The sequence below is a fragment of the Dicentrarchus labrax genome, unplaced genomic scaffold (assembly GCF_905237075.1).
Source record: "Dicentrarchus labrax unplaced genomic scaffold, dlabrax2021, whole genome shotgun sequence".
Classification (NCBI taxonomy): domain Eukaryota; kingdom Metazoa; phylum Chordata; class Actinopteri; family Moronidae; genus Dicentrarchus; species Dicentrarchus labrax.
The window spans coordinates 3,259,833-3,280,751 of NW_026136723.1; the positions used below are offsets into that span (position 1 = coordinate 3,259,833).

The following is a 20,919-nucleotide window of genomic DNA, read 5'->3' on the forward strand; positions in this document are numbered from 1 at the left end:
CAATAGTGAAAATATAAATATACACTGTGTTGGTTTAAAAGGTTTTATTCAACTGAAGTGTTTTCAACATTTTATCTGACCTTTGACCCTCGTCTTTATTTCCCACAATCCCTCTCCCCCCGGCAGCTGGAGCGCTGTCAGGTGGGTCAAACACATTTCATTCACGTTTAAATTTAAACATTACCAAAGTAAACATGGTAATGACAAACGCTTTATACTGAAGGGCAACTTCCTGTTTGTGGATCAGTTCTGATCAACCAATCAACAGCCAGATGTGATGTTTAAATATTGATCTTCTGTCCGTCATTTTAAAAGAGGAACTCAAATCAACACTGTGCATTGTCTGTCTGTCTGTCTGTCTCTCTCATCACTTAATGCAGATCAATGACATCGTGGCTGATACCTGATCTGATTAACCAGAACTGATATTGATCCAACAGGTCAAATAAATGCATCTCCATGGTAACAAGGGTCATTGGGCGACAATTAACACTTTTCATTCATAATAAACTCTTCCAAAAATATTTAGATAAGATTCTGTTCATCTTCTACATTTTAAACAACCAATCAACATGCAGAACACAGAGAACAGCTGGGTCACATGATCCTGTCACACCTGAGAGCAGGTTGACTCTGTTCTCTGAGAACGTTTCATTAAAGCAGCAAAGACAGCTAAAATAAAAAGAGTAGAAGAAGACACAGGTATATAAACTGTTAATATCGACTGCATAATAAAAACATGACCTTTGACCTACTGATTGATCTACAGCTGATCGATTGATTTCATCATCTATTGCTGCTGCTGAGTCAGCGCTCAGACTGTCCCGTTGCTATGGTGACTGATAAATCACATTCTACGTCCCTGCCCCCTCTGAAGAGGTCAGAGGTCAGAGTCCAGGTGGGCGTGGCTAAGCAGGGCAGCCGGGTCATCGGTGGGTGGGTCAGTGCTGAAGAAAGGCTCCGCCTCCATCTCCAGCAGGGAGGGCAGGTCAACTCCGCCCTCCCCCAAGCTGATTGGTTCAGACATCAGGACAGGTGTGGCCGTGTAATGCACCAGCTGCTTCCCTGGACCAATCAGAAAGCAGCACAGAGTCACCATGACAACAGGCATTCAATAAAATCAGTGTCAGTGTTTCCTGTGTGACCTGAGTCAATTCAATTCAATTCAGTTTTATTTGTATAGCGCCAATTCATAACAGAAGTTATCTCAGGACACTTTTCAAATAGAGCAGGTCTAGACCGAACTCTTTATAACATTCAACAACATTCCTGTGTCAGTGTTTCCTGTTTCCTGTGTCAGTGTTTCCTGTTTCCTGTGGTTCCGTTCCGTCAGTGTTTCCTGTGTCAGTGTTTCCTGTGTCAGTGTTTCCTGTTTCCTGTGTCAGTGTTTCCTGTGTCAGTGTTTCCTGTTTCCTGTGTCAGTGTTTCCTGTTTCCTGTTACCTGTGTCAGTGTTTCCTGTGTTTCCTGTGTCAGTGTTTCCTGTTTCCTGTTACCTGTGTCAGTGTTTCCTGTTTCCTGTTACCTGTGTCAGTGTTTCCTGTTTCCTGTGTCAGTGTTTCCTGTGTTTCCTGTGTCAGTGTTTCCTGTGTTTCCTGTGTCAGTGTTTCCTGTTTCCTGTGTCAGTGTTTCCTGTGTCAGTGTTTCCTGTGTCAGTGTTTCCTGTTTCCTGTGTCAGTCTTTCCTGTTTCCTGTGTCAGTGTTTCCTGTGTCATCAGTGTTTCCTGTTTCCTGTTACCTGTGTGAGTGTTTCCTGTTACCTGTGTCAGTGTTTCCTGTTTCCTGTGTCAGTGTTTCCTGTGTTTCCTGAGTCAGTGTTTCCTGTGTCAGTGTTTCCTGTGTTTCCTGTGTCAGTGTTTCCTGTGTTTCCTGAGTCAGTGTTTCCTGTGTTTCCTGTGTCAGTGTTTCCTGTTTCCTGTGTCAGTGTTTCCTGTTTCCTGTGTCAGTGTTTCCTGTTACCTGAGTCTGTGTTTCCTGTTTCCTGAGTCAGTGTTTCCTGTTTCCTGTGTCAGTGTTTCCTGTTTCCTGTGTCAGTGTTTCCTGCTTCCTGTGTCAGTGTTTCCTGTCCGTCAGTGTTTCCTGTGTTTCCTGTGTTTCCTGTGTCAGTGTTTCCTGTTTCCTGTGTCTGTGTTTCCTGTGTTTCCTGTGTTTCCTGTGTCAGTGTTTCCTGTTTCCTGAGTCAGTGTTTCCTGTGTTTCCTGAGTCAGTGTTTCCTGTGTTTCCTGTGTTTCCTGTGTCAGTGTTTCTTGTGTTTCCTGTGTTTCCTGTGTCAGTGTTTCCTGTTTCCTGTGTCAGTGTTTCCTGTTTCCTGTGTTTCCCTGTTTCCTGTGTCAGTGTTTCCTGTTTCCTGTTTCCTGTTACCTGTGTCAGTGTTTCCTGTTACCTGTGTCAGTGTTTCCTGTTTCCTGTGTCAGTGTTTCCTGTTTCCTGTGTCAGTGTTTCCTGTTTCCTGTGTCAGTGTTTCCTGTGTCAGTGTTTCCTGTTTCCTGTGTCAGTGTTTCCTGTGTTTCCTGAGTCAGTGTTTCCTGTGTTTCCTGTGTCAGTGTTTCCTGTGTTTCCTGTGTCAGTGTTTCCTGTTTCCTGTGTCAGTGTTTCCTGTTTCCTGTGTCAGTGTTTCCTGTTTCCTGTTACCTGTCTCAGTGTTTCCTGTTTCCTGTGTCAGTGTTTCCTGTTTCCTGTGTCAGTGTTTCCTGTTTCCTGTGTCAGTGTTTCCTGTTTCCTGAGTCAGTGTTTCCTGTGTTTCCTGAGTCACTGTTTCCTGTGTTTCCTGTGTCAGTGTTTCCTGTGTTTCCTGTGTCAGTGTTTCCTGTTTCCTGTGTCAGTGTTTCCTGTTTCCTGTTACCTGTCTCAGTGTTTCCTGTGTTTCCTGAGTCTGTGTTTCCTGTGTTTCCTGAGTCAGTGTTTCCTGTGTTTCCTGAGTCAGTGTTTCCTGTGTCAGTGTTTCCTGTGTTTCCTGTGTCAGTGTTTCCTGTGTTACCTGTGTCAGTGTTTCCTGTTTCCTGTTACCTGTGTCAGTGTTTCCTGTTTCCTGTGTCAGTGTTTCCTGTGTTTCCTGTGTCAGTGTTTCCTGTGTTTCCTGTGTTTCCTGTGTCAGTGTTTCCTGTTTCCTGTTACCTGTGTCAGTGTTTCCTGTTTCCTGTGTCAGTGTTTCCTGTTTCCTGTGTCAGTGTTTCCTGTGTTTCCTGTGTCAGTGTTTCCTGTGTTTCCTGTGTCAGTGTTTCCTGTGTTTCCTGTGTCAGTGTTTCCTGTGTTACCTGTGTCAGTGTTTCCTGTGTCAGTGTTTCCTGTGTTTCCTGTGTCTGTGTTTCCTGTTTCCTGTGTCAGTGTTTCCTGTGTTACCTGAGTCAGTGCGTTGTTACCTGTGTGGTTGGCGGTGCTTTCATCACTTCCTTTAGGGACTTCTTCAGAAAGTAGCTGAGAGGAAATAGTGACATCACAGTCAGACAGCCGTGACATCACGATCAAATGGTTGTTTTTATTCAAATGTGAGCAGAGAGCTGCTCTTACTGTGAAAATATTCAGGACAGGAAGTACAGAAAGAAAATAAGAGTGTTGTTGAACTCACAGTATCCAAACTGTCGAGGTCAAAGTCTCCAGATGGACAGGACGAACTGAAGAACTGAACACACACAGACAGACTGTTACTGATCACTGTTATTGATCTTTGATCACTGTTATGGTAAATGGTAAATGGACTGTACTTATAGTCACTACAGCCACTCACACACATTCACACACTGATGCAGCATTGGGAGCAGTTTAGGGTTCAGTGTCTTGGTCAAGGGCACTTCGACATGCAGCAAGAGGAGCCGGGGATTGAACCAACAACCTTCTGATTAGTAGGCGACCCGCTCTACTTGTGAGCCACAGCCGCCTGTTAATGGTCACTGTTATTGCTCACTGTTATTGGTCACTGTTATTGGTCACTGTTATTGATCACTGTTATTGGTCACTGTTATTGATCACTGTTATTGATCACTGTTATTGATCACTGTTATTGGTCACTGTTATTGGTCACTGTTATTGATCACTGTTATTGGTCACTGTTATTGGTCACTGTTATTGGTCCCTGTTAATGGTCACTGTTAATGGTCACTGTTATTGATCACTGTTATTGGTCACTGTTATTGGTCACTGTTAATGGTCACTGTTAATGGTCACTGTTAATGGTCACTGTTATTGGTCACTGTTATTGGTCACTGTTATTGGTCACTGTTAATGGTCACTGTTAATGGTCACTGTTAATGGTCACTGTTATTGGTCACTGTTATTGGTCCCTGTTATTGGTCACTGTTATTGGTCACTGTTATTGGTCACTGTTATTGGTCACTGTTATTGATCACTGTTATTGGTCACTGTTATTGATCACTGTTATTGGTCACTGTTATTGGTCACTGTTATTGATCACTGTTATTGGTCACTGTTATTGGTCACTGTTAATGGTCACTGTTAATGGTCACTGTTAATGGTCACTGTTATTGGTCACTGTTATTGGTCACTGTTAATGAACTGACTGACCTCCATGAGTGGGGAAGTGTCGAAGGTGAAGGTTTGCGTGTTCAGGATGCTCTGCAGGTTTTCTAGACTGTTGTCAATACTGTCCACATGATCAGACAGTTCTGACCTGCAACAGACAGACAGACAGGCAGAGAGACAGACAGGATGTTAAGTTAGATCATCAGTCTGGTGTTATTCTATATTTTCTTCTTGTCATGAAATCTCACGTTGAACAACATGTTCGCAATATTCACTGTTGAGACAAAAAGAAACATATAGAACATCACCAGACTGATCCTTTGAAACAAACTAATATTTAAAATCTTAAAGATTATTTGATTCATTGATTCACTTGTCAGATCGTGTTGATAAGAAGCGCCAAACGTCAGGTGAGACTCCACCTGCAGAGGGAGGGGGGCGGGGTCTGAGGGAAGCACAGGGGTTTTAATGACAAAAAGAAACTACCATCTGAGGAGAACACATATAGAACATACTGCAGATTACTAAGCAGGTACCCTACCCTTAATCAGACATTTATTACCTTCTTATATAGACAACAGCGCATTCTGGGTAACATGTTCCCATAGAGGGTCAGGGAGGGGGTAAGGAGGGGATACCAAGAGGGGACAGTAGGAGGGGAGCAATGATTCATGGCAGTTAAAGTGATCGGTTAGGAGTTGTTTGAAGGTTTTGGGGCATTTGTTAGCAACACAGGTAGCTAAGAGCAGATAACACTAGCAGGTAACTCTACCTGCAGTCAACCTGATTGTAAAGCAGGTGTAAAAGACTTACCTGTCAATACAGGCGATGGTCTGACATTTCTGCTGAGTTTTGGAGGGGCTGGGGGCAGTATCTGGGATGGGAACGGAAGCAGGTGATTGGCTGGCTGGGGTTGGTGGGAGGGGCCCAGTGGAAGCAGGGCTCACCAAAACAATTGGACTGGCTAGAGAGATTCGAAACAGAGAGTCAAGGATCAAACTGAGAGAAGATACTTTGCTACTGACAATCATCAATACAATCATCAATACTGCTAAAACTGAAAATCAATACAGACCAGAGTCAGTGAAAATACACCACAAACCGTTAGTAACCACTGGTGGAGGTGTTTATAAGTTGTTACCTGTTGTAGGATTGGTGGTGGAGGTATTTGGGGTCAGCTGCGTCTCGCTGTCCTGTAGGATGGAGTTTATGAAGGTGGTGGGTGAGAGCGGCGTGTCTACAGGTAAAGCTCCGCCCTCCAGAGAAGAACACACTTCCACATCAGGACTGGATGGTTCCTGTTTGACGTTGACTGATTGGCTCTCTCTGCAGGTCAAACAGGCAGAGGATTGTCTGTTAGAAAATGCTATGACCTCTGCCCTATATCTAAAGCACTGACACAAATCCATCAGGAGAGCAAGACCCTATAAAAGCTCATCAAATGTGCAGTTGTAATGTCAGCTACAGGTCAGTACTCCAGTTCTTTCCATACATTGGGTCCGATTGTCTCCATTAACAGTGAGCTGAATTAGCTGTTAGCAGCTCCTGTTACCAGTGTATCATGCATGTACAGGCAGTTATCACTGGATTTCTTTGATACTAAAAAAAACAAAGATGAAACATGATGATTGTCTTTTGGGGGATTCATGGAGGTTTATTGTTGATTGGCATCAGAGATAATGAAATCCTCAGGAAATTTAAGCCACACTGAATCATATCAATGTGTGTATCATTTGACTCTAATTCACCTCCTGCAATATCTTTCATATAGCCTGAAAGGTCAAGTTCAAAACATGATCAGCAGAAAAATACAACAAAGGAGAATTAATAAGAAAGAAAAATACAACATAAGGAGTAACATGCACCGCAGATCAAAATTAAGAGCCCAAAGAGAGCTGAAGAGGAGTCTTCAGCTCTCTGGTGCCCTCTGAGGAGTCTTTGGTGTCTTAATTTTGATCTGCGTATTTTTCTGCTGCTTCTGCTGCCCATGTTTTGAACTCGACCTTTCAGGCTATATGAAATTAACTGACCACAGTAGAAATTATTTCATTGCTTCTCACCCTGCATCCGTCCAATCACTGACCACATCCTCAGCTGTGGGCGTGGCAACCTCTGTGATGTCAGAGATTATTGGTCCAGAATTCACTGGGGAGTCAGCTGAGAACAGACTGGCTGCAGCCTGAAAACACAAACAGTCAGGACTAATCAGTCAGGAATCAACTTTTAACAATCAATAAAAATCAAATCAGCTCACCTACCAATCCAAACAGTCAATAACATCAGAGAGGCCTTCTGTAACATTATAAACCATCATCAAACCAAACGTATCTTTAAGAGAACATTAACAATGAGTCATGTGACCTCTGACAGGTGAGTCATTGACAAGTTACCTGCATGTGCTCCAATGAGAACGGCCGACTGTATTTAGGCACAGAGTGGGTGGAGCTAGAGTCATTCAGCATCAGAGGACTGCACATAAATACACATATCACACAGTAAATACACATATTACACAGTACTAAACACAGTTGTGTACTATACAATGTAGTATATTGTTTAGTAAACTTGCATCTTCCTCTTGACTCCCAGGACCCGGTTGGACTGGACGAGAGACACCAGGAACTGGATCAACTGCAGGGAAAGAGAGTTTTGGTTAAGATCATTGACAGTGTATATAATGTACAGTATATATAATGTACAGTATATATTTGTTTGTTTATTTGTTTCATTTATTGTCCACAATGTGGAAATTTGTCTTTGGTCTCATAAAAACAACAAGCAGGACGGCAACAACAACAACACTTACACTCAAACATCTTCAGGGCAAAAAGCAGGACAGCAATGGCAGTTACATTAAAAACGCATCAACAGGACATGGTGTTCAGTTCTCCAATGGCACTTGGGATGAAGGAATTTTTAAAGATATTACGATTTGCCCTTGGTACTTTGTATCGTCTACCAGAGGGAAGAAGTTCAAACTCCTTATTAAGTGGATGAGAGGGATCGTTTGCTATTTTGACAGCTTTTTTCCTAAGCACATCCTCATACACACAACTTAATTGTTTCTGTCTTATACCTATGATTTTTGAGGCTATGTTTACTATTCTCTGCAGCTTGCTTCTTCCTTTTATGTTTAGATTACTGTACCACATTGCCATGTTAAAAGTTAGGATGCCCTCTATCAGGTTCTTATAAACTGTTTCCTTAATATGCTTGCTCACTCTAAAGGAGTTGAGCTTGCGTAGTAAGTGGAGTCGCTGATTACAGGTTTTAAAAATATAGTCAGTGTTTTCACTGAAATTTAGGTTGCAATCAATATATGTACCTAAATATTTCAACTTGTTTACTACCTCTACAATTTGTCCCTTAATTATAAGGGGCTGCACAGGGTCCTTTTCATGAAAGACAAGTTCCTGTGTTTTTGTTACATTGATCTCTAAGAAGCTTTCATCACACCACTTCAGGAGAGATGACACATATGCTCTGTATACTTCCTCTCCCACTATGTCCCCCTTCTTCAATAAGGCAACCAGGGCCATATCATCCGCATGCTTAAACAAACGAAACTTTTCCAGATCTAATTGGAATTCGTTTGTGTATATCGAGAAAGTAATGGGGATAAAATAGTCCCCTGCGGGGCACCAGTATTAAGCACAATGATGTTGGACCGAGTATTATTGACCAGAACCTGTTGAGGGCGGTCAGAGAGGAAGTCCCTAACAAGCTGGATAATACCACCATTTACTCCTATATCAATAAGTCTCTGCAGCAGGATGTGAATTTGCAAGCGATTAAAAGCAGAAGTGAAATCGATAAACAGGGCCCTAGCAAGGTGGGAGGGGACTTGAAGGTGCTTTGACAGGGTGTGGAACATACTGACAGTTGCGTCATCAGTTCCCCTCTGACATTTATAAGCAAACTGGAGACGATCTAAGCTGTTAGAAACCGACGCTGTAATTTGTCTGCTTATAACTCTCTCAAAACATTTTCCCAAGATAGAAGTAAGAGCAATGGGCCTGAAATCTTTTAATTCGGTAGCTCCAGGCTTTTTGGGGAGAGGCATGATATAAGACATTTTCCATTATTTGGGCATTGTTAGAGAATTTAGCAAATACTGAAATAACTCCAACACAATACCTTTAAGTTCATGAACATTTTCTTTTAAAACTCTACCTCTCAGGCCATCTGGCCCCGGAGCCGAGTTGGGCTTGATACTAGACAGGCTGGCTACAATATCTCATCATATAATGACAGTGTATATAATGTACAGTATATATGACAGTATATTTAATGTACAGTATATATAATGACAGTGTATATAATGTACAGTATATATAATGTACAGTATATATGACAGTATATTTAATGTACAGTATATATAATGACAGTGTATATAATGTACAGTATATATAATGTACAGTATATATGACAGTATATTTAATGTACAGTATATATAATGACAGTGTATATAATGTACAGTATATATAATGTACAGTATATATGACAGTATATTTAATGTACAGTATATATAATGTACAGTATATATAATGACAGTATATATAATGACTGTGTATATAAGGACAGTATATATAATGACTGTGTATATAAGGACAGTATATATAATGTACAGAATATATAATGACAGTATATATAATGACTGTGTATATAATGTACAGTGTATATAATGACAGTGTATATATATAATGACAGTGTATATCATGACAGTGTATATAATGACAGTATATATAATGTACAGTATATATAATGACAGTGTATATAATGTACAGTATATATAATGACAGTGTATATAATGTACAGTATATATAATGACTGTGTATATATAATGACAGTATGTATAATTACTGTGTATATATAATGTACAGTATATATAATGTACGTAATTATGATCCTGGCGTCAAGATAGGCTCACCTGTGGTTGAGGTAGAAGCTAATGCTAATATACTGATATAGATGATGTTAGCATTGTTAGCATTGTGAACTTCAGCTTCAGTGTAGATGTACAGGTATTGATATATTGATGTAATGCTGTATTGATTACCTTGTTGACAACTTTCTGCTGCTGAACGTGCTTCTGTCTCAGACTGGCCACTTCTCTCCACAGAGCCTCATTCTCACTAAAACACAAACAGGATCAGGTTTATTGATCGACTCGCTGAATGCTGGACTGACTGCAGGTTCCTGATCTAGGATCAGTTCTCACTGTCTCATGGCGATGATCCTGGAGTCTATAGTTTCCTGTTTCCCCTTCATCAGCTGGACGTCGTTTAGGATCTTGTTCACTTCATCTGTCGACATCTTCACTTCCTCCTGGCGCACAGACGACACCTGAGCCAATTACAGCACACGGACACCGTTACCATGGAGATAGAGATAGATATATAGAGCACAGGTTTTCAGTTCAATTCAATTCAATTTAATTCAATTCAATTTTATTTGTATAGCGCCAATTCATAACAGAAGTTATCTCAGGACACTTTTCAAATAGAGCAGGTCTAGACCGAACTCTTTAAAACATTAATTACAGAGACCCAACAGTACCACCATGAGCAAGACCTTGGTAAGTATGTGGTACATGTTAGTAGTACGCAGTGGGTTGAGTCAAGAACAGATATGGTGTCTTCCTTCTAATGACAACACCATACTGATAATTTCTATCATATTGATCATAAAACTAAAGTTCACTATAAATAATATACAGATGTTCTCAGGTACGTACGTTGGTGACTTTGCGTTTGATGTTCTCCAGCAGATGTTCTTGTCCTCGGATGAAGAACGGATGTTGGAACTCTGTGTCATCTCTCTCTGGTTTCACCAGACCGCCCTGCTCGATGTGAACCACTTTACGAAACCCATCTGAGTACACACAGGTACACGCAGTTAATACACATCTTTACTGGCGGTGTCAGAGAGGAGTATGCTGTCCAAGTTTCATACAATCTTTAACTCCTCCCTCAGAGTGGCAAAACTCAGAGTCATTGTCATTAAACTGGTGCCGAATATTGATTAAGGTGCAATACCCGGGTCAATGTGCAATACAATGTGCAATCATTCTTCTGCAACACCAAAACTCATTACTTTTTAATTTCTGTCTGCACATACTGTGGAATACATTTACATTTACTTTGTATACATTAGCATATAGTGTATATATTTTATTACAATAAAGGTACATAGGCTTTTATTATATTTCTATTTCCATTTTTATTTTTTTACTTATATGTATAAACCTATACATACATTTCTATTCTATATATATTGTGTTAGATATTGTAATATAAGTATTATTTGTATTCTTTAACATTGTGTGAATAGAACAACTGTAATAAACAAATCAATCAATGGATCAATAAAGTATTTCTGATTCTGATTCATAGGTGCACCAGCTAAGCCTGGCTTGATAGTATGTACTATGTAATATGTGTAGTATATCTACAATGTACTATGTAGCGTGTAGTATCTAACAGCTAACGGCTAACTGCTGCCGTACAGTAACCATCATACACTTTATTTAAACACTGGTTTTAATGGTAGAAGAAACAACTTCTCTGCTGTCAGTTTGTTTTTGGTCTAATCAATACACTGATAGTACAGTGTGTGGTTTATAATTCAGCCTGTATTTACATCGTGTGTGACCCCCTGCTGACCTCTGACCTGTATAGAGATATTACTCTAACTGTCCACATGAGACTTTTTTTATGAAAACACATTGATCCTGGCCCATCAATACTCACACATGTTCAGCTGTCTGATGAAACTGGCCATGTTGTTGTGTTTGAAGAACTTTGGTAGAACCTCCTTAGAGAACCGACCCTGATCGAACACATGGAAGCTGGTTCCGCTCTGACACAGAGAACACACAGAGAACATGTACAGTGAACATACAGAGAACATACAATGAACATACAGTGAACATACAGAGAACATACAGTGAACATACAGAACATACAGAAAACATACAGTGAACATACAGAGAACATACAGTGAACATACAGAGAACATACAGTGAACATACAGAAAACATACAGTGAACATACAGAGAACATACAGTGAACATACAGAGAACATACAGAGAATATACAGAGAACATACAGAGAACATACAGAGAACATACAGTGACATACAGAAAACATACAGAGAACATACAGAGAACATACAGAAGATACAGTGAATATACAGTGAATATACAGAGAACATACAGAGAATATACAGAGAACATACAGTGACATACAGAAAACATGTACAGTGAACATACAGAGAACATACAGAGAACATACAGTGAACATACAGAGAACATACAGTGAACATACAGAAAACATACAGAAAACATACAGTGAACATACAGAGAACATACAGAGAACATACAGTGAACATACAGTGAACATACAGAGAACATACAGAGAACATACAGAGAACATACAGAGAACATACAGAAGATACAGTGAATATACAGTGAACATAGAGAGAACATACAGAGAACATACATACAGTGACATACAGAGAACATACAGAACATACAGAAAACATACAGAACGTACAGAGAACATACATAACATTCAGTGAACATACAGAGAACATACAGAACATACAGATAACATACAGAATGCCCAGTGAACATACATTGTTGTTCTGCATGCTAACCCAGTGTGTTGTTGTTGTTTTTGTTCCTTCAGCTGCTGTATGCTAACCCAGTGTGTTGTTGTTGTCGAGACAGATGACCACCCACCTAGAGCCGAAGGATCTGTCCTAGGTTTCTGCCTTTTAACAGGCAGTGTTTCCTTGCCCTTGTCGCCAAGTGCTTGCTCATGGTGGTACTGTTGGGTCTCTGTAATTAATGTTTTAAAGAGTTCGGTCTAGACCTGCTCTATTTGAAAAGTGTCCTGAGATAACTTCTGTTATGAATTGGCGCTATACAAGTTAATAAAATTGAATTGAATTGAATAATTAGTGTTCTGCAATATATGTTTATTTGTTTGGTTCAGACTCAAACAACAGTAACTCATTTATTTATTTATTTTTTATTATTGATTTTTTCAGTAAAAGTTTAATTTCTATAAAAAAGTTAATTCCCACTAATTGTGAATATTTGTAATGTATTGTTTTTACTACATTGTGCCGCCATAATGAGAAATCATATCAAACTATTAATTTAAAGTGTTCTGTACTGAGATTGATCGGTTATTGATTGTATTAAATATCAGTGTTTACAGTCGATCAATAGACAGGGACAAGCAACTGGATACTGCAGCTACATGTTGCTGCCGCTAATTCTGTTCCCGCCTATATATACACATGTGTGTGTGTGTGTGTGTGTGTGTGTGTGTGTGTGTGTGTCTGTGTGTGTCTGTGTGTGTGTGGGTTAGAGTTAGTATAAACTGGTTCACTTACTGTGTATTATTGTATATACTGTGTATTATTGTATATACTGTATTATATATGTATATACTGTGTATTATACTGTGCATTATTGTATATACTGTGTATTATATATGTATATACTGTGTATTATTGTATATACTGTGTATTATTGTATATACTGTATATATGTATATACTGTGTATTATTGTATATAGTGTGTATTATATATGTATATACTGTGTATTATATATGTATATACTGTGTATTATTGTATATACTGTGTATTATACTGTGCATTATTGTATATACTGTGTATTATATATGTATATACTGTGTATTATTGTATATACTGTATATATGTATATACTGTGTATTATTGTATATAGTGTGTATTATATATGTATATACTGTGTATTATATATGTATATACTGTGTATTATTGTATATACTGTGTATTATACTGTGCATTATTGTATATACTGTGTATTATATATGTATATACTGTGTATTATTGTATATACTGTATATATGTATATACTGTGTATTATTGTATATACTGTATATATGTGTATACTGTGTATTATTGTATATACTGTGTATTATGTATGTATATACTGTGTATTATGTATGTATATACTGTGTATTATGTATGTATATACTGTGTATTATATATGTATATACTGTGTATTATATATGTATATACTGTGTATTATTGTATATACTGTATATATGTGTATACTGTGTATTATTGTATATACTGTGTATTATGTATGTATATACTGTGTATTATGTATGTATATACTGTGTATTATATACTGTGTATTATTGTATATACTGTGTATTATATATGTATATACTGTGTATTATGGTATATAGTGTGTATTATGTATGTATATACTGTGTATTATATATGTATATACTGTGTATTATGGTATATAGTGTGTATTATGGTATATAGTGCGTATTATGTATGTATATACTGTGTATTATGTATGTATATACTGTGTATTATGTATGTATATACTGTGTATTATATATGTATATACTGTGTATTATATATGTATATACTGTGTATTATATATGTATATACTGTGTATTATTGTATATAGTGTGTATTATATATGTATATACTGTGTATTATATATGTATATACTGTGTATTATTGTATATACTGTATATATGTGTATACTGTGTATTATGTATGTATATACTGTGTATTATGTATGTATATACTGTGTATTATATATGTATATACTGTGTATTATATATGTATATACTGTGTATTATTGTATATACTGTGTATTATATATGTATATACTGTGTATTATATATGTATATACTGTGTATTATATATGTATATACTGTGTATTATGTATGTATATACTGTGTATTATGTATGTATATACTGTGTATTATATATGTATATACTGTGTATTATATATGTATATACTGTGTATTATATATGTATATACTGTATATATGTGTATACTGTGTATTATGTATGTATATACTGTGTATTATTGTGTATACTGTGTATTATGTATGTATATACTGTGTATTATGTATGTATATACTGTATATATGTGTATACTGTGTATTATGTATGTATATACTGTGTATTATTGTGTATACTGTGTATTATGTATGTATATACTGTGTATTATGTATGTATATACTGTGTATTATGTATGTATATACTGTATATATGTGTATACTGTGTATTATGTATGTATATACTGTGTATTATTGTATATACTGTGTATTATTGTATATACTTTGTATTAATGGATATACTGTGTATTATACAGTCAAGCCCGAAATTATTCATACCCCTGGCAAATTATGACTTAAAATTACTTAAACTTAAAGTTTTTTCTTGATTGGAAATGACACAGGCGTCTCCCAGAAGCTAATAAGACGATGTACAAGAGGCATCATTGTGGGGAAAATTATTTCTTAGCTTTTATTTACATTTGAACAAAAAGTGGCATGTCCAAAATTATTCATACCTTCTCAAGAAGCAATAGAAAAGCCATTATTACAAGCTATTACAGCAATCAAACGCTTCCTAGAATCGCTGACCAGCTTCAGTCTCCACTTGTATTTTTGCCCATTCATCTTTAGTGATGAGCTCCAACTCTTTCAGGTTGGGGGGTCTCCTTGCCATCACCCTGATCTTTTAGCTCCCTCCACAGATTCTCAATTGGATTCGAGTCAGGACTCTGGCTGGGCCACTGCAAAACGTTAATGTTTGTGTCCGCTAACCATTTCTTCACCACTGTTGCTGTGTGTTTTGGGTCGTTGTCGTGCTGAAATGTCCACTGGTGCCCAAGGCCAAGTTTCTCTGCAGACTGCCTGATGATGTTGTTGTTGAGAATCTTGATGTATGGCTCTTTTTTCATGGTGCCGTTTACTGTGATTAGGTTCCCTGGTCTATTGGCTGAAAAACACCCCCAAAGCATTAGGTTCCCACCACCATGTGGGGATGGTGTTCTTAGGGTTGAAGGCTTCTCCTTTTTTACGTCAAATGAAGGATACATCACTGTGGCCAAACAATTCAATTTTTGTTTCATTTGACCATGAAACAGAAGACCAGAAGTCTGGCGTCCTCCTTGGTCTGCGTCTGTGGAACCCAGCAGTGTGCAGTGTCCGTTGGACTGTCTGCCTTGAGACGTTGCCACCAGCAGAGCCCAGATTCACCAGGATGGCCTTGGTGGTGATCTTTGGATTCTTTTTCACCTCCCTCATTATCCTCCTGGCCAGCACAGGTGTCACTTTTGGCTTCCAACCACATCCCCTGAGATTTCCCACAGTGCGGAACGTCTTGTATTTTTTAATGATACTTTGCACTGTAGCCACTGGAACTTGAAAACATTTAGATATGGCCTTATAGCCCTTTCCTGACTTGTGAGAAGCCACAATGTGCAGCCGCAGGTCCTCAGTGAGCTCCTTTGTCTTAGCCATGACTGTCCACAAACCAACTGCAGAGAGCTGCAGTTGGTTTGGACTATTTGGATTTTCCCACTGTAACAGTTTGCAAAGGGTATGAATAATTTTGGACATGCCACTTTTTGTTCAATTTTCCCCACAATGATGCCTCTTGTACATCGTCTTATTATCTTCTGGGAGACGCCTGTGCAAAAACCAGTAACCATCTCAATGGCAGACATCCAAGAAAGAGTGTCAAAGATGAAGAGCTGGACAGCACCAGGCCCTGATATGATCCATGCCTACTGGCTGAAGAAGCTAACAGCACTCCATGAATGCCTAGCAGCACAGATGAACCAGCTGGGACCCAGGGCAGGACGGTCCTAATCCTGAACTACCGGCCAATAACCATGTCTCTCCCAACATGGAAGGCCCCTACGCAGCACGTAGCTCAATACATGAGCGGGACTCAGAAGGGAATCGGTAGCAACACCAGAGGAGCCAAGACAGCCCAGCAGAGGATGTACTTCCTGCAGCAGCTGGGGAAGTTCAACCTGCCGAAGACGATGATGGTGCACTCTCTCACTGACACTGACTCTTAAACCCACCAGAACCCCCACTGACACCGACTCTTAAACCCACCAGAACCCCCACTGACAACGACTCTTAAACCCACCAGAACCCCCACTGACACTGACACTACTCTTAAACCCACCAGAACCCCCACTGACACTGACTCTTAAACCCACCAGAACCCCCCACTGACACCGACTCTTAAACCCACCAGAACCCCCACTGACACCGACTCTTAAACCCACCAGAACCCCCCACTGACACCGACTCTTAAACCCACCAGAACCCCCACTGACACTGACTCTTAAACCCACCAGAACCCCCCACTGACACCGACTCTTAAACCCACCAGAACCCCCACTGACACACGACTCTTAAACCCACCAGAACCCCCCACTGACACTGACTCTTAAACCCACCAGAACCCCCACTGACACCGACTCTTAAACCCACCAGAACCCCCACTGACACCGACTCTTAAACCCACCAGAACCCCCACTGACACCGACTCTTAAACCCACCAGAACCCCCACTGACACCGACTCTTAAACCCACCAGAACCCCCACTGACACTGACTCTTAAACCCACCAGAACCCCCACTGACACTGACTCTTAAACCCACCAGAACCCCCACTGACACTGACTCTTAAACCCACCAGACCCCCACTGACAACACTCTTAAACCCACCAGAACCCCCACTGACACCGACTCTTAAACCCACCAGAACCCCCACTGACACACCGACTCTTAAACCCACCAGAACCCCCACTGACAACGACTCTTAAACCCACCAGAACCCCCACTGACACCGACTCTTAAACCCACCAGAACCCCCACTGACACTGACTCTTAAACCCACCAGAACCCCCACTGACACCGACTCTTAAACCCACCAGAACCCCCACTGACACCGACTCTTAAACCCACCAGAACCCCCACTGACACCGACTCTTAAACCCACCAGATCCCCCCACTGACACTGACTCTTAAACCCACCAGAACCCCCACTGACACCGACTCTTAAACCCACCAGAACCCCCACTGACACCGACTCTTAAACCCACCAGAACCCCCACTGACACCGACTCTTAAACCCACCAGATCCCCCCACTGACAACGACTCTTAAACCCACCAGAACCCCCACTGACTAAACCCACCAGAACCCCCACTGACACTGACTCTTAAACCCACCAGAACCCCCACTGACACCGACTCTTAAACCCACCAGAACCCCCACTGACACCGACTCTTAAACCCACCAGAACCCCCCACTGACACCGACTCTTAAACCCACCAGATCCCCCCACTGACAACGACTCTTAAACCCACCAGAACCCCCACTGACACCGACTCTTAAACCCACCAGAACCCCCCACTGACACCGACTCTTAAACCCACCAGAACCCCCACTGACACTGACTCTTAAACCCACCAGAACCCCCACTGACACCGACTCTTAAACCCACCAGAACCCCCACTGACACCGACTCTTAAACCCACCAGAACCCCCCACTGACACCGACTCTTAAACCCACCAGATCCCCCCACTGACACCGACTCTTAAACCCACCAGAACCCCCACTGACACCGACTCTTAAACCCACCAGAACCCCCACTGACACTGACTCTTAAACCCACCAGAACCCCCACTGACACTGACTCTTAAACCCACCAGAACCCCCACTGACACTGACTCTTAAACCCACCAGAACCCCACTGACACCGACTCTTAAACCCACCAGAACCCCCACTGACACCGACTCTTAAACCCACCAGAACCCCCACTGACACCGACTCTTAAACCCACCAGAACCCCCACTGACACCGACTCTTAAACCCACCAGAACCCCCACTGACACTGACTCTTAAACCCACCAGAACCCCCACTGACACTGACTCTTAAACCCACCAGATCCCCCACTGACACCGACTCTTAAACCCACCAGAACCCCCACTGACACCGACTCTTAAACCCACCAGAACCCCCACTGACACCGACTCTTAAACCCACCAGAACCCCCACTGACACCGACTCTTAAACCCACCAGAACCCCCACTGACACTGACTCTTAAACCCACCAGAACCCCCCACTGACACTGACTCTTAAACCCACCAGATCCCCCCACTGACACTGACTCTTAAACCCACCAGAACCCCCACTGACACCGACTCTTAAACCCACCAGAACCCCCCACTGACACCGACTCTTAAACCCACCAGAACCCCCACTGACACCGACTCTTAAACCCACCAGAACCCCCACTGACACTGACTCTTAAACCCACCAGATCCCCCACTGACACTGACTCTTAAACCCACCAGAACCCCCACTGACACCGACTCTTAAACCCACCAGAACCCCCCACTGACACCGACTCTTAAACCCACCAGAACCCCCACTGACACCGACTCTTAAACCCACCAGATCCCCCACTGACAACGACTCTTAAACCCACCAGAACCCCCACTGACACCGACTCTTAAACCCACCAGAACCCCCACTGACACTGACTCTTAAACCCACCAGAACCCCACTGACACCACTCTTAAACCCACCAGAACCCCACTGACACCGACTCTTAAACCCACCAGAACCCCCACTGACACCGACTCTTAAACCCACCAGATCCCCCACTGACACTGACTCTTAAACCCACCAGAACCCCCACTGACACCGACTCTTAAACCCACCAGATCCCCCACTGACACTGACTCTTAAACCCACCAGATCCCCCACTGACACCGACTCTTAAACCCACCAGAACCCCGACTGACACTGACTCTTAAACCCACCAGAACCCCCATTGACACCGACTCTTAAACCCACCAGATCCCCCACTGACACCGACTCTTAAACCCACCAGATCCCCCACTGACACCGACTCTTAAACCCACCAGAACCCCCACTGACACCGACTCTTAAACCCACCAGATCCCCCACTGACACTGACTCTTAAACCCACCAGAACCCCCACTGACACTGACTCTTAAACCCACCAGATCCCCCACTGACACTGACTCTTAAACCCACCAGATCCCCCACTGACACCGACTCTTAAACCCACCAGATCCCCCACTGACACTGACTCTTAAACCCACCAGATCCCCCACTGACACTGACTCTTAAACCCACCAGAACCCCCACTGACACTGACTCTTAAACCCACCAGATCCCCCACTGACACTGACTCTTAAACCCACCAGATCCCCCACTGACACCGACTCTTAAACCCACCAGATCCCCCACTGACACTGACTCTTAAACCCACCAGAACCCCCACTGACACCGACTCTTAAACCCTGTATATATATATTAATGCTCTCCTGTTGTTCTGCACATTGTAAATGTCTCTCCTGTACAGTTTAGATCTTTCTGTCTATCTTTATTTATATTTTAATAAAGTACTTTATTGATGTGGGACTTTTATGCACCAACACAAATTCCTGGTATGTGTAAAAACGTACTTGGCAATAAACCCGATTCTGGTTCTGATTGTGAATAATTCACACTAAAGAGGTTTATTCAGGTATTCTGAGTAAACTGCTTTTTATTTGTTTTTATTTGTTCTTTAGTCTGATTCACAATCATTACTGCTGTTGAACAGGTAATAATCAATACAGTGATATCACCACAGCAACAGCAGCAACAACAACAACAACACCAACAACAACAACAACAACAACAACACCACCACCACCACCACCGGGCTGCTAGCGGACCAGGGCATTATACAGAACAACTCACCGACAGTAACAATCAGCTGTTAGCTGTTAGCTGTTAGCTCCCTGTGTGAAGCTAACAGCTAACAGCTAACAGCTCTGATCAAAGTTCACTGAAGGACTGCTAACTGTCGTTAGCTCTCTGCTATGCTAAGCTAAGCTAATGTGCCTACCGGGCTCCAGCAGATGAGCGGGTCGGTGTCCGGGTCCTCCACCAGGGTCCACAGTTTGGTGAGAAAGGCCGGGACGTTCCCTCCGGACAGCACCGCCCCTCCCGCTCCTCCTCCGGGACACTCCATCAGGATCAAACGCACATTGAGCTACCGATGCTACCGATGCTACCGATGCTACCAGTGAGCCTCCGGACGGGCTGACGGTCCACACGGAACCGGAACGCGCTCGGACCCGGATCACACACAAGTGGGTCCTGGCTCTGGTCTGTGGCGGTCTGTGGCGGTCTCCGCTGGGTCAGGGTTCGGGTCCGAGTCTCTTAAAGTCCGCAGTGGAAAATTCCAACAAATCCGATCCAACAAACAACTGCGTAGCTAGCTGCCTGTCGCGGCTTGATTACGTCACGATAGCAACGTAACGTGAACGTTTGGTCGCCTTGTGACGTCATGTTTTATAATCTGAGGGGTATCGCACAAAACCAGGATAAGGGATTAACCCGGGATATGTTGGTTATCCTGAGGGGTATTACACAAAAGTAGAATAAAGACATCCAGGATAATTCAGCAAGCGCAGTTTGACCTAGCCTGCTCGGTACATCCGGGGCTCATCGGTTGCACGTTTGCCGAGCCAGGATGAAAAGGTGCGGCTATGTTAAGCCAGGTGTAGATAGTC

General features: G+C 41.8%; 1 protein-coding gene across 15 annotated transcripts; it reads right to left on the minus strand.

Annotated features, from left to right (window-relative positions):
* Window positions 1-29: 29 nt before the first annotated feature.
* hsf1 (heat shock transcription factor 1) lies at window positions 30-20,657 on the minus strand. 15 transcript variants are annotated; one of them, XM_051390781.1, is made up of 17 exons: window positions 20,250-20,657; window positions 11,228-11,336; window positions 10,213-10,349; window positions 9,697-9,821; window positions 9,535-9,610; window positions 7,045-7,106; window positions 6,866-6,944; window positions 6,536-6,654; window positions 5,617-5,801; window positions 5,289-5,439; window positions 4,849-4,920; window positions 4,518-4,623; window positions 3,565-3,618; window positions 3,254-3,413; window positions 2,383-2,952; window positions 1,525-2,024; window positions 30-1,291 (listed from the first exon to the last, which is right to left on the minus strand). In XM_051390781.1, exons 1-15 carry the CDS (start codon window positions 20,373-20,375, stop codon window positions 2,702-2,704), a joined length of 1,812 nt encoding a protein of 603 aa, XP_051246741.1. In that variant the 5' UTR covers window positions 20,376-20,657; the 3' UTR covers window positions 30-1,291; window positions 1,525-2,024; window positions 2,383-2,701. The 15 variants fall into 15 exon arrangements, with proteins under 15 accessions (XP_051246741.1, XP_051246742.1, XP_051246750.1 ...); XM_051390782.1 differs by lacking the exon at window positions 30-1,291 and having other exon boundaries at window positions 1,348-2,024; window positions 2,383-2,790; window positions 2,842-2,952; XM_051390790.1 differs by lacking the exon at window positions 30-1,291 and having other exon boundaries at window positions 1,351-2,024; window positions 2,383-2,501; window positions 2,567-2,579.
* Between the last annotated feature and the right edge of the window lie 262 nt (window positions 20,658-20,919).

Coding starts and splice junctions, on each gene's coding strand:
- hsf1 (XM_051390781.1), bottom strand. CDS start 20,375: ATGGAGTGTCCCGGAGGAGGAGCGGGAGGGGCGGTGCTGTCCGGAGGG. Junction 6,655..6,865: donor TCTCATTGGAGCACATGCAG/GTAACTTGTCAA, acceptor TTGTGTTTTCAG/GCTGCAGCCAGTCTGTTCTC. Junction 3,414..3,564: donor ACCTCGACAGTTTGGATACT/GTGAGTTCAACA, acceptor ATTTCCTCTCAG/CTACTTTCTGAAGAAGTCCC.